Genomic DNA, 14753 nt, shown 5'->3' with positions numbered 1-14753 from the left:
TTACAATAGCTGACACCAAATTAAACATACGTTGTTGATATAAGATTTCAGTCTCTTTCCTATTATATCAAGCAGATGCTAGTATGTAGCATTGGGGTTTTTTTAAGTAGAAGTATTGATCCTGCAAAGTAAAATAGGTCATAACGAATCACTGAATAAATGTATGATGTATTATATAGCGTATGATATTAACCTAGCCTTTCTATAAATAAGGAATTACTTACATAGAAATGTTTATTCTTTTAGGAATATCAGCTATGTAAAGATCCAATATAGTCAGGGAAAAGGTTTTTAAAAATCTGCCATAGTCAGTTAGCATAGAGCTATTCAGGAATTTCAGTTGCCTTAGTTATTATTGTATTGATGTTCACGAGAATTTACCATGCAGCAAATATTACTACAGCAAAAAAGAAAGATATTAATTTGCACAAGTTGAGTTATTCTGCAAATTGTTCAAATAGTAACTCAAGCAAATTATTTACATATATGGTGTCACAAACATGACAAGATGATTATTACTTCAGAAAATACGAATAAGAGCAGCCTGTTGCATATTGATAGTTTTCATCCAGAACCATTTAAGAAAAAGCTTCCCATCTATCCAATTCATTAGAATGAAGAGAAGTGATAGGGATAGTACAGATCACGTACTGAAACTATTAGCAACAGAGAAGAGGTTTATTGACTGAGACTACAGTAGAGGTGATGTTTTATTGACTAAACAGAAGTTGCTAGAAAAAAAATGGGAAGTCTCTCTGCACTCAGAAAGAGATGATAAAATATTCCACCTGAAAATTTAAAATCCTAAGTAGTTTTTTAACTATATTGTTCCCAACAGAACTTAAGCAAACTCAAGAAAACACAATCAAATAAACTCTTTTAATAACTGCATGTTGGTATTCAGAATATTGAGAGATTAGGAGACCCAACCTCTATCCAATCACACGCACGCGCGCGCACACACACACACAAAATGTTCTTCCAAAGTTTTTGGTCTTCCAAGTTCAAGGTGAAAGAAAAAGATGATGCACTATGGGTATGTCTACACTACAGAGAAAAAAAATCAAAGCTGCTGCTGTCGATTTACCAGGGTTCGAACTAGCGGTCTAATTAACATGCACTAATATGAAGTGAGAGGGGCGCTCCAGTCAATGCCAATAACCCTGCTTTCATGAGGACTAATGGAAGTCAAAGGGAGAGTGCTTTTCCTTTCAACTTCCTGCAGGGTAGATAGTGCCAAAATAGCGATAGTTAAGCTATTTTGACTTCAGCTACAAAATTAATGTAACTGAAGTTGTGTATCTTAATTAGACTTTGTCCTGTAGTGTAGATGTGCCCTAACACTGCAATCATCAGCATGAATCATGGGGAAATTATCCCATGTTCTAAGAACAAAATTCAGGTCTCTAAGGGTACGTCTAAACTATATGGCTCCGTCGACGGAGCCATGTAGATTTGTTGTTTTGGCAAAGGCAAATGAAGCCGCAATTTAAATGATCGCGGCTTCATTTAAATTTACATGGCTGCCGCGCTGAGCCGACAAACAGCTGATCAGCTGTTTGTCCGCTCAGCGCGCTAGTCTGGACGCTCCCCTGCCAACATCAAAGCCCTTTGTCGGCAGCCCCGGTAAACCTCATCCCACGAGGAATAACGGGGCTGCCGACAAAGGGCTTTGATGTCGGCAGGGGAGCGTCCAGACTAGCGCGCTGAGCCGACAAACAGCTGATCAGCTGTTTGTCGGCTCAGCGCGGCAGCCATGTAAATTTAAATGAAGCCGCGATCATTTAAATCGCGGCTTCATTTGCCTTTGCCTATGTGTCTAATCTACATGCCTCTGACGACAGAGGCATGTAGTCTAGACACAACCTAATAGCTGAGTAAAAGGAAGCAAGGTGAAAAAAAATCAAAATTCCAATGCTTATCAAAATTGTTGTGAGTACCTAAAACACACCCACAAATCCCCATATGTGCTAATGCCAAGAAAGATTAAAGCAGAAATGTCATTTATGGAGTGTCTATTTTCATCCACTTCCTACCACTCACTTCCTAGTTTTCTGAGAGAAAACAGAGCTGTGGGAATTTTTTTACATTTTTCCCAAGAAAAACAGATTTTTGAGTAATTTCCTGAAACTCAGGCACTGCTGCAAATAGCACCTCTGTTCTAGGAAATTCATGTAAAGCCCAGACTCTGTATATGACCTAGATAGTGTGATTATAGGCCTCATGAGCTCCAACCCAAAGAAAATGCAAAGGCTCAACCCTGCATAGCTTTCTGCATGTGAATAATTTTATGCAAGTGAATAGGACCATTGGGCTTATGTGTGTCTTTGAGGTCAAAGCCAATGCTATTCATATTCTTTGTGTGTGTGTGTATGTGTGTGTGAGTGTGTGTGCGCGCACTAAACAAATGATTTTCTATATGAGAAAATATTGGTTTTGGACAGTGTTTTATATTTCTGGATCACAATACTATATCAATGTAAATTTTCTAACAAACAATAAATTTTTCTTTGCACACTAGTTTAATTACTGGTGGCAAGGATGCTCTAGAGTTTTATCTGATTACAGTCATTCATGGCCTGAGAGAGACCTGTATATGACCTAGATAGTGTGATTATAGGTGAAATCTTTTAAAAACAAATCATTGTGTCCCATTGCCCAAGTTCCTCCCCTTCCCCCCCACAGAACATAAATAGAAAGATTAATTTAGATAGAAAAGTTAAAGTTAAAAGATAACCCCCAAAATATATGACAACATTTATTGTCAAGACAAATTGACTAACTCAAATACAGGCCCTATCAGTGTTCCCACATCCACAATCAACTGTTTTTCATGGGATTTTTTTCCAGGAAAAAAGTATCCTCATCTTTGTGATCTTTACTCAGAGGCAGTCTTTCCATAATATCCAATCTCAGACCTACTTTCCCCACCATATACACATCTAACCCAACTCTTGCAAAAGATCAGAGAGATTTATACTTTGTGTTCATGTTTTCTTTGTCACCTCACCAGCCACAGCTGGATATGTTGTTGGTTCTGTGCCCAGTCTATTCTATGCAGAGTTTCAGTATCCAATATGGAATCCTGCTTTGTCCTGTTGTGCCTTGATCTGAAGGAGAGCCAGCAGCCTGAAGAGTGCAGAGTGCATTCTGTACCAGGGAGGCAATGCAAGTATTGGATTGGATTCTTCTAAGAGTCCTACCTTGCTCTGTCTTTCCATCTCTTTACACAGTGCTCCTTCACATGAAAGCAATGGACAACTCCTCAGTGGTTTTGATTTTTTTTTTCATTTTCATTTGTTTTTCAAAAATTACAAATGGAGGTATGGACCTCTTTGGAAATCTTAGAGGTAGTCTATGGAAATCAATAGTAATTTTTAGCAGCAATGTTAACTAACCATTGGAACCATTTTCCAAGAGCTGCGAAGGATTCTCCATCACTGGCAAGTAATAAATCAAGATTGCCTGTTACGTTTCCTAAAAGATGTGCTCTAGGAATTATTTTGAGAAAGTTCTATGGCTTGTGAGATCAGACTAGATAATCACAAAATTAACTTCTGGATTTGAAATCTATGAATAAAAAATCCTTCTTGCCTCATTCAAACAAGTGGTCTACTGACTTCAGTAGATGTATTTTAATGAACAAGGTTATTAGGAGTAGGCTCTTAGTGCTTCACAACAGTGACATACCTTGTTTCTGCTGATCCAGAGAATCCTGCATGGTAAACCCTAGTTTTTCTATTTCCAACTTGCTTCCAAAATATCAAATCATTTGCCTTAAAAGGTGTGGGCCAGATCCTCAGCTGGTGCAAATTAATGCAGCTTTATTGACTTTAATAGTGATAGTTTGATTTACACCACCAAAGAATATTTAGGCACTTTCAAGAGAGTACACTAGGTCTCAACTTAGAAAAGCACTTAAGCACCTTCTTAACTTCAAGTACGAGTAGTCCCATTGATAGCAAGTGCTATGGTAGATTAAGATCTAGACTAATTTTTTTAAAGTGTTGGTGGAGTCAAAATAGCTAAATGAAAGTTAGTTTTCACAAAAGAGGCTTCTTTAGTCAAATGATGAAGAGGAACAAAGATGTTTCCACCTAACAGAAATGTGTTGCAACATGTATATAAATGTTACCAGTGTGGATACATACAGCCCTTCTTACTTGTTAAACTGAGTCAGTGTGCAAAATTGTCCTGTAAAAGCCTTTTTTCAGTGGTACAATCTTTTTATATTTTAAAGGGATTAGAAAAATGACTGTATAAAATGTCACAATATTTGTATTCAGCCCTTTTTATTATAACACTCAATATGAATAGCACCAGCTTGTGAAAAGAGCTGTAGGAAAAATTTAAAAATAAATATCTCGCAGAACACTTTTTTTCTCTCTTTTGCCATCACCTACGCAGGAGCATAAATGACAGCTTTAGCTTGTAGTGTCTTAATTTTTCACTGTGTGTTTTAAACAATCACTCCTAAACCTTCCATGAACATATCATAGGAACGTCTATTTAGTAAATGTGTAGTTTGGTCAAATTTTGACCAGTTTTATGATGAATATTTCTTTTTAAATGCATTCATCCAACAAACTTGTTCTAATGATGACGTCATGAACTCCTGGGAATTTTAATATAATTCTTCTATGTTCTATAGCAGTCTGGACTTAAATTCTGTTGTGTCTCTGATTTCTAGAAGAGTGATGAGGATTTTGGCATAAGTGGGAGCTGAAACATCCAAGGCTGATAGATCTATGGACTTGGATTGAAATTGTGGGTAATCAGCACTGCTGAAAAATCAGGCCGTAAGCTATGATTGTGATAAGATGGGAGCTCATCAGTTTATCCTGCCTTCCAAGTGTTAGACCCAGGCTCCAGCCCTGAGGAGCCTGTGTTGGTTGTTTGGCTGCTCTCAGGATATGTGGGACTCCAACCCAGGTCCCCAGGCAAATGCTTTATCCCCCTAGGTCACTCCAGAACCCACCTCACCTACCTACCTCTGGGTGTCTGTTATCCTGCCTTCCGAGTGCTAGAGCCAGCTCTTGTGCTGGGGCAGCCTGTGCTGGCTGTTTGGCTCCTCCCGTATGACCTAGATAGTGTGATTATAGGCCTCATGAGCTCCAACCCAAAGAAAATGCAAAGGCTCAACCCTGCATAACTTTCTGCCTGTGAATAATTTTGTGCAAATGAATAGGCCAATGCTATTTATAATCCGTGTGTGTGTGTGTGTGTGTGTGTGTGTGTGTGTGTGTGCGCGCGCGCGCGCGCTATATACATGATTTTCTATATGGGAAAGTATTACTTGCCCTTCCACACACCAAAGTGGATCGGTTGATGAACCCACAATCTAAAGTGTGACTATTGCAATATAAAATGGCTTATTATTTATATTATAATAGTAATTAACAACAAATATATCACTTCCCTTTCTGAAAGGAATCTGTGTGTCATACTGCTAAAGCTAGCAAGTTCTTGTACAGTTCAAGTTGATGCTTTTGAAGCAGAAGGAGCTGAGCTGGCCACCGATCTGTTATTTTACTTTGCCTTAGGATGTTGTTCTATCAGAATTAAAAACAGCTTTTTTGTTTTGTTTTGTTTTGTTTTTGTTTTTGTTTTGGGTTTTTTTTTGTTCTGTGTCTTTGCAGAGTTTAGCACAATGGTGTCCAGATCCAAGATTTCAGTTTCTAGGCCTAATACAAGTAATAATTAATAGTCAAATACTGAGCAGAGGAAACAGCTGTTTCTTCTGTTTATGGATTCCCCTTGTCACCCATTCCAAAATAAGAGTAACTGTAGTAAGCAGGAGCCAAGGTTCAGATTTTCAGAGCTGAATATGAGGTTTAGGCAAACAATTCTCATTGGAATTATTAGGATTGATGTGCCTAAATCCCCTTGTTGGCCTGAAACACTTGAGCTAGGTGTCTCCTCCTGTACCCAAACCAGTTATTTATTCTTCCATTCCTAAATCTGTACCAGCACTACTGGTGGAATGAATAGTGGTAGCAGTCTCCCAGATCTTCTCCCCTGACCTGTGCTATAGAAGGCAGCTGTGGTCATAGCTGTTCTTTCAGGCCCTGCCCCTGTTCCACTGTTAGTAGAGCAAGGAAATTGGTCTCAACTGTATCTTCAAAGATCTGCTCTCTGGCAGTCCTGACAGACACGGGACTCCCTATTTCTCTTAATCCATAGTGTGGCTTAGGAGAACAGTATACTCCTTTTCTGGCCAAATACAATTCACTAGAAGACCTGGACTGGTTTGGAAGACCCATCCTCACTTCTCATGAGGCAGAAAGAGAAAGGAGTACTTTGGTTAAAGGAAAAAGCTGAAGTTGAAAGGATTTAAACTGTAATTAGCCATTTCTATTATGTATCAGTGTGCTCTAACTTTAAGATCATTCAGATTGTGTTGTGGTCTCATGCATGAAGAAGCTTGATACTCCTGATGTGTATCCACTGGAGGATAGTTACATGAGCAATGGTCTCAAGTTGCAGTGGGGTTGTCTAGCTTGAATAATAGGAAAAACTATTTCACTAGGAGGGTGGTGAAGTACTGGAATGGGTTTCCTAGGAAGGTGGTGGAATCTCCATCCCTAGAGGTTTTTAAGTCCCAGTTTGACAAAGTCCTGGCTGGGATGATTTAGTTGGGATTGGTCCTGCTTTGGGCAGGGTGCTGGACTCAACAGCCTTCTGAGGTCTCTTCCAGCCCTATGATTCAATGATGAGTTGAAAGCCTCTTAAGACAATCAGATCACCTCTTTCATCTAAGCCATTTTGTGACTGTGCAGTCTTTGCTTCAGTGCAAGATGATAACGATACATGCATAAAAATACAGAAGAGGCAAATAGGAATATAGAGCCGTAGGGATTAGAACTAAGACTCTCTGGTGACTATGTAAACGGGCAGTGGTTTTTATAGGGGAATTGGATACTCAAGAGGCCAGAATGAATGTGTGTAGGTTATCCTGTAGGTTACTGAACACAATAGTCAAGAGTGCTGATTTTCTGGAAGAATGCAGAGGAAAAGAAAGCTGCATTCTATGGATTCACCAACATGGATTTATGCAGAGAATAAGAATGTGTTGTAGTTAGTGCACTGGACTGAGACTCAGGAGATCAGGGTTATTTCCAAGCTCTGCTGCAGATAGACCCATTGATGGGAGGAAAGGAACAGCTGTCCCAGGGCCCAATGATTTAAAAGGGCCTTGGGCTCCCAGTTGCTGCTGTGGTAGATGACAGAGCCCCGGGCCTTTTAAATTGCCACCAGAGCCAAGAGCAACACACACCTGGGCAGCCCTGAAAGGCTGGCTGGGGGAGGCTAGACCCCAACCGCGCCCCTTCCACCCGAGGCTCCACTCCTTCTGGGGTCTTGAAATTGCCTCACCACTTTGCTGATGGCTCAAAAAAGTGTGTTGGTTGCCCTAGCTACAGCCTATATTATGGTGGGTGAGTCACTTAGGACCTACTGGCATTAGAGAAATGTCTATTGATGTCACAGCACAGTTTCATCAGAGCAAATCCCTGATGTAGAGTTTTGTACTGGTGTAAAACAGCATTTATATCAGCTCAGTTTACTCTGTTAATCTACATGATTAAAATGCACTGGTTTAAACCCACCCTACAATGGAGCAGGGAGTCTCTAAAAGGATGTAACTATATTGATAGTGCTATAATTATATTAAGTAAATTACAAATGTGCAAATTTCTGTAATGTAGGCAGAGTCTTAATCTTTCTGTGGCACAGTTCTCCTTACATTAAAATGGGGACAATACCCCCACCCCCAGTGTCTGTCTTTTATATTTAGATTGTAAAGTACCTGGAGCAGCATCATACCTTACTGCATATTTGTACAGTGCTGAGCACAATCTGATCTTGGTAGAAACCTCTGACTACAACCATAATACAAATAATAATAATTTGACAAAAAGATGAAACGTGTGGACATTTATGGAGCTGTATAACTGCATTCTATACAGACCTTTCCTCTAATTAAAAGTTGTTAGAATGTAATTTTATGATAATGTGATTTTCCTTTTTTAAGAACATAGTAAGTGACTCTCATATAAAACAATAGACTAGAACCCAAGCGTTTTTATAAGGAATCCAATTATGAGACAAGATGATAGAGAATTTCCCTTTTATACTGACTGTTTTTAAAATTTTCTTTTAGTTGTGGAATACTCCATTCATGTGCACACTGGAGACATAAAGAAAGCAGATATGAGTGGAGAGGCTTATCTTTGCATTCAAGGAGAGAGAGGAGACTCTGGGAAAAGATGGCTTAAGAATTCAAGAAGCAGGCCCATCACTTTTGCCCGAGGACAGGTAAAAGATCTGAGGGGAAAAAATTGAAATAGTAAATGTCTCCTTATTAATACCTCACATTTACATAGAGCCTTTCATGCAAAAGGATGTTAAAGTCTTTTGACTAGACTGCATATTCCATACTGAGATCCCTTCACCTGCTACTACTATGTGTCAACCATTTCTGGGATGGAATATGGTTACTCTTCTGCACTATAAGCTTGCACTACAGAGGTAGCTAAATTCCTGGCATATTTTTGTTCAGAAAATTAGATTGCAAACTCCTTGATGCAGTGACTTAGGGGCCAAATACATCATAGGTGGAAGTGCATAGCTTTTCCATGAGATATCTTGGTCATGTGCCTGCTTAAATGAATATGGCATTGTGTGTTTGTTGAACCATCATGAACACCTGCCTCTCAATATCACTGAAAAGTAATCATTAGGGAAATATCCCACTCAAGACCCAATTCTCCTTTTTTGTCCCTCCACTCAGAAATTCATTATAAACCTTGCAAAAATATTCTTGGTTTTTGAGAATTTTAAAAACTTTTCCAGAAAAAATCCTTCAACAACTGTTGGCAAGAGAATAGTAAAAAAAATTCAGACCCAAGTCTTACGGATGCCTCATTACACCTCAGTGTCTGATACAAATGCAGGTTTGCAAAAAATAGGTACATTTTTTAATAAAAAAAAATCAATGTAAAATCACTTTACAAAGGATGTTCTCTGTTACTAAGCTTTTAACAGCTGACCACCCCACAGCACTGAGTGGTACTGAATTAATGGTGAAGACTGGAAAATGAAGAACCAATGAATATAGCTCCATTACCTCTGTAATCAGAACCCTGATCATCCAGATTCAGTTTACTTGATACTGTAGGTGACCCAGAAGAGTACTCATAGCGCATGATGAAGAGAATCACTTTACCAAAATTCAGGAGTTGCCATGATTGCCACTTTGCAAAGATGTATGGGAGACATCTTGACATTCACTCATCAGTGCAAAACCGATCTGGAAACGAGGCTTACAGGATCTGGGGTTGGCAGATTACCGTCTAGACTGCCGCACTGTGCCGACAAACAGCTGATCGGCACAGCAAGGTGGCCATTTTGATTTAAATGAAGCGGCGATCATTTCAATCACCTCTTCATTTCCCTTTGTCATCCTGCCTTATCTACATGGCTCCGTCGATGGAGCCATGTAGTCTAGACACACCCCTGCAGTTGAGTACGTTGCACACCTAGGGTATGTCTATACAGCAAAGTTATTATGAAATAACTTTCCTAGCATCTACACAGCCAAACTGCTATTTCAAAATTAATTCCAAATAGCAGAGTGCTTATTTCAAATTTGATGAACCTCATTCTACGAGGAATAACACCAAATTTGAAATAGTTATTTCGAAATAAGTGCTGTGTAGACACTTATTTTGAAATAGGGGGCCTCCAGCCTTCCCAGGAGCCCTAGTGGCCACTCCAGCCTCAACCAAGAACACTCCTCTCACTCCTCCCCTCCCTGGACCCCTTAAAGGCGTAGACACTGGCCATAGTGCCTATGCCAGCTCCAAGCCTGCCAGCCCAGAGCCAGCAGTCACTGCCCCGACCCAGTGGCCCCAAAACATGAGCAAGCAAGCCACTGACAGCCAGTCCTCCACCACTCTCCAGAAGCAGTTTGCCAGCTGCCAGGAGCCTGCCATTGGAAGGGATGCCCCCCATGTCCATGATCTCTGCACTAGATAGAGGAACACAGCCATCTATGGCAGGATAGCTGCCAACCTTGCCACAAAAGGCCACATGCGAACCCAGGAGCAGGTTTGCATGACAATCAAGTTGGTCCAGCGAGACCCCCCAACCCTGAGCCCTGAGCTTCCCCTCCCCCTTCTTCTCCTTGCTTCCCCTTTCCAGATCCCTCCTCCCAGGTTTCCCCCTCCCCTCTCCCACCTCCTTTCCCCAGTCTCACCAGAGTTTCATTCCCCCCCCCCAGTTTTGTTAAATAAAGAGAGTTTGTGTTCATGTATTTTATTTGACATCAGGAAGGGGGGTTAGGGAGGGGTAAGTGGAAGGACGTGAGGGAGGAATGAGGCACAAGCCCTTAGTGGGGCAGACCAGGGAGGCTCTTAGTGCTCCTCAGGGTGGAAGCTCTCCCACAGGGCCTCCTGGATACTGACAGCCCCTGATGGACCTCCCGGATGACAGCCTACAGAAAGTGCAGCCAGGCTCGCAGCAACATCTCCAAGAGAAGCACCAGAGTGCCCAGCTTTCCTGCCTATAACCAGAGTCAAGGGAAGTGTTTGAAAAAAGAATGAGAAAAACAAACAAAACAATAATTGTGTGTGTGTGTATCTTATACCTAAAAAGGAGATCAAAAGACTCCACTAAGATCACTAATAATTTCACCACTCAAATCTAAGCTACTTAAGAAACTTTTTCATGTGATGGAGATTATTACATAGGGACAATGTCAATTCTTATAATAGTCATAACTGAGGTAATTTAGTTATTTCATCCTACAAGCTTAGTAGAAGTGAGCATCTTACTGGAACATCAAGCTGAGTATCAGAGTGTCTGAAAATACAATTTATCAACTATAGTATTCATCATAAAAGTCATCATAAAAGTCATGCTAGTCGCTGACATTGGAAACATCAGTTACTACACATACTGTTTTATTGTGCACTTGAAAGAAATGGAATGACGTGACTGGGGTAAAGTAAAGTGCACTAGTATACAAAGCAGTGTCCACTTATGTAGAGGTATATTCATGAGTCATTAAAGCCAATACATACCTAACAATGCAAAAACAATAATTTAATTATTCTCAAATTGCAGGTGGACATTTTCAGAATCAAAGCAGTTCACCTTGGCAAGTTGAATCAAGTTCTTATTGGATTTAAAAGTTTTAAAAAAGGTACAATAATTTAAAAATAAACTTCATGCCTTGAATGTATAGCATTGTATTATAACAAATACAGTGTAATAAAACTGATTATCATCAGATGCAATGGGTGTCAGAAATGCAGAAGAACATCTGTTAAAATGATAATTAAAGATCATATGTCAATGAGATTTGTTCTCTTTGGAATCTAGTTAAAAAAATTGAAATTTCTGGACCTTTTCTGGTTTCTGTTAGACTGTATATAATCTCGTGTCACTTAAATGCTCAGGGAAAATCGTAAAAAGTATCCAGCGAATTACAGAGTTAAAAATTATGAGGCATGTTTTTTTTCTTTTACAATTAGTGGCTTGTTTGATATATTTGGTTCTCCCTTTATAGTCAGCAAAGATTTTTGTTTCCCAGCAAAACTTTGTGATTTGCATTTCATTTGGATATTATTCCCCACCCCTATAACACACACAGACTTTTTAAACTTTTCAGTTTTTTAAAATTATGGACATTTTATCAAGAATAAAATAAACCATTAATCGCTCAGGGTGAAATGCTTTCCTCCTCTGCCACCAGGGGAAAGGAACAAAGATTAATCCATCGAGGTAAGCAGAGGGGCACAGAAGAAGAAGAGCACTGGTTTGACAATATTGTCCTTGTTTCCCATAGAAATCCATCCATTGGTGCTTCATTGTCTTGGGGACGTGAAGTGTGGTGGCAGGCAGAGAAAGCCACATTGTCTGCAGCATCATTTCTCCCAACTCCCCTCCAGTTCTCAGAGTAAATAATATTTTGACCACATCAGAGTAGAGAGTGACAACTGGAGACAGTATGGGTATGTCTACACTAGCTCGTTAGTTCGAGCTAGGTAGGATAATTAGGGCAAGTGGAGTTGCAAATGAAGCCCAGGATTTAAATATCCCAGGCTTCATTTGCATGTCCCCCTTAGTCCGAAAAGATCCTAATTCGAACTACCGTTACTCCTTATTCCACTCCTAATTAGAACTAACGAGCTAGTGTAGACGTACCCTATGGGATTATGACTGCTTCAGGTCTCCGAGTGCCATTTAGGTCTAATGGCCATGTGGAGATACAGAGAGGAGATTCAGGTAGCCCTGGGCTCTGCAGCTCTCCTGAAATCTACAGGATGCAGATCATCTCTGAGGGTGGCCAACACAGCTCAGCATCCTTATTCCCACTATTGAGAGCAAGACCATATGGAAAATTCAGGAGTCCCAATTCATGGAGTTTCAAGTAATTTATATGGGAAAAATCCTACCAGGGAGTTATTTGCCTTATTGCTTGAAGTCAAATAATGAAAAGCTGGCCCCAAAGGCATAACACCCATCAATTTAAGCAGCGCTAGGATTTCACCAAAATCTTCCTCTTTAGGATTAGCGGTAACAGACATATTAAGACGAAGTGCAAGTTAAGTGCCTGGAGCCAGTAGCATCAATCTTAGTGAGGATGTGTGTAGATTTGTTACTCAATTTTTTTGAATCTTTTCAAATGTATTTGTTGTCTTGCTCATTTCTAATCCTCAAGCGCTGATGATAATACCCCATTCCTGGTATAATTCATTGTTATATTCATTAAAAAGTCCAGAAAGGGTTATTTTAAAATGTTCTTTATGTTAGTTTTCTTTTGTTTCCTGCCAATGTTGCCAAACAAGTCATGTCATGTGATCACAGTGCAACATTCATTTATTTATTGCATTCTCGGATAAGTAATATTTCTCCTGTGGAGGAGAAGAAAACTCTCAATCTCTGAGAGTTACAATCATCAGCAAGAAATCTCTAAGGCCCTAAATCTAGATGGTGTTGCATGTCTCCGGTGATTTGCTGAGCCCTCTGCATTCTCATTCAAATCAGAAACTTCAGACTGTGTAGGTAGAGCTTATCGTTGTTACCGAAGTACAATAAATTAATAATATTGTTTGTTTCAATCAGATGACTGGTTCTTGGAAAAAATTGTTATAAAAGAAGAAAGTTACCCTTTTGCCACTCACATCTTTGCTCACAATAACTGGATCCGCAAACACTCAAAGAAAGATTTTACAGAGCTAGTCATTCCACTTAAAGGTAGTACTAGCAATATGTTTTTTGGTTATACAAATTAGTGTTTCATGGTTAAGAACTTTTGAGCGCATTACAATTTATAAATTATTATAATGTTGTCTGTTGACTTTTACATATATATGTATTCTGAATATGTATTTCTTTTAAATATAGAAATTACCATGACATCTGATCCAGTTAAATACTTTGACACTAAAAGCAGAGGACGATGGCAAATGTGGGTGTACTGTACTCACGTACCAGAGAAAGTTCTTAATATTCAAGTTGTTGTGTTTGGAACAAAAGGGAAATCAGCTTCACAGAAGGTCCAGAATCTGAAAAATAACCCTTTTTTGGTTAGTTTCTTTTTATTATGTTTTATACCAATCCTAACAATGTGTAACTTGGAAAGGTACTTTGTGTTTTCTATGTGCCAGATTGCGTGCACGTATTTTTTTATTGTTCAGAGTTGATATTTTGACATCTCCTATGCACCAAGAAAACAGGAAGAAAAACCAGATATTATTGGATAACAGAAATATGGTATAATAGTAGTCATGACTGGAGTACAGGTATTGAAGGCTATGTGCTGCTCTGGAAAGACAGAAATAAAGGTAAAGGTGAAGTAACATTGTATTTTAATGATGAGGTGAATTGTAAAGACAGCAGTGATAAAATTGATAAAACAGATTCTGTTTGGGTCAAAATCACTTTGGAGAAGAAAGCTAACAAAAGCTCCATTGAGATAGTGGTTGGAGTTGGAGTCCTGCTACAGACCCTTAAGATACAATATGGGTATGGATAGAGACCTATTTAATATCTTAAATGAAATAAATACCACTGGAAATTATATCATCCTGGGATACTTTAATTTCACAAATAGAGATTGGAGGACAAATACTACTAATAATGGTAGGGGTCAATATTCCTGGATGTGATAACTGATAGATTCCTTCATCAAATGATTGCTGAACCAACAAAGGTGATGACATATTGGATTTGGTATTGGTAAGTAGTGAGGACCTCCTATAAAAACTGGTCATAGAGGACAACCTTGGTTTCATGATCATGAGACAATTCAGTTTAAACTTCATGGGAGGCTAAACAAAAATAGGAGTGCAAGTACACTTCTTGATTTCATAAGAGCAAACCTTAAAAAATTAAGGGAATTAGTTAGGAAAGTGGACTGGACTGAAGAACTCAAGGATTTGACCATGGAGATCTATTTTAAGTCAAAGTTGCAGAAGCTACGTGAAGCCTGCATCCCAAGAAAAATAAATAAATTGTAGGGAGGAGTTGCAAGCCAAACTGGATAGCCAGGTATCTCAAACAGGTTATTAAGAGAAAGTAGATCATGGGCAGTGGGTGAACCCAGGATTGTGGGAGGCAAGTGTCCAGCTCCATCCCTTCTGCCTGAGACTCTACACCAACTGCCAAAGGCCTCCCTGGGAGCCAAGCTCCCACTTCAGGGGCAGGCCAAATCCCATCGCCCCAGTGGGAGGTGTTTGGCCTAA

At 39.5% G+C, this 14753-nt stretch overlaps 1 protein-coding gene across 2 annotated transcripts in view; it reads left to right on the top strand.

Moving 5' to 3' along the window:
• RP1 (RP1 axonemal microtubule associated) overlaps positions 1 to 14753 on the top strand; it is a 325691-nt gene that overhangs the window by 233736 nt on the left and 77202 nt on the right. For both annotated transcript variants that reach the window (XM_075920696.2, XM_025183398.3), the window contains 4 exons: positions 8162 to 8316; positions 11128 to 11206; positions 13132 to 13263; positions 13414 to 13595. In XM_075920696.2, coding sequence (XP_075776811.2) covers positions 8162 to 8316; positions 11128 to 11206; positions 13132 to 13263; positions 13414 to 13595 — 548 coding nt within the window. The remainder of the gene's footprint in view (positions 1 to 8161; positions 8317 to 11127; positions 11207 to 13131; positions 13264 to 13413; positions 13596 to 14753) is intronic.

Source organism: Pelodiscus sinensis, chromosome 2 (assembly GCF_052426305.1).
Source record: "Pelodiscus sinensis isolate ZL-2025 chromosome 2, ASM5242630v1, whole genome shotgun sequence".
In the NCBI taxonomy this organism is placed as follows: domain Eukaryota; kingdom Metazoa; phylum Chordata; order Testudines; family Trionychidae; genus Pelodiscus; species Pelodiscus sinensis.
The sequence above is the reverse complement of the archived record's forward strand: the minus strand, read 5'-3'. Positions and strand labels throughout refer to the sequence as shown.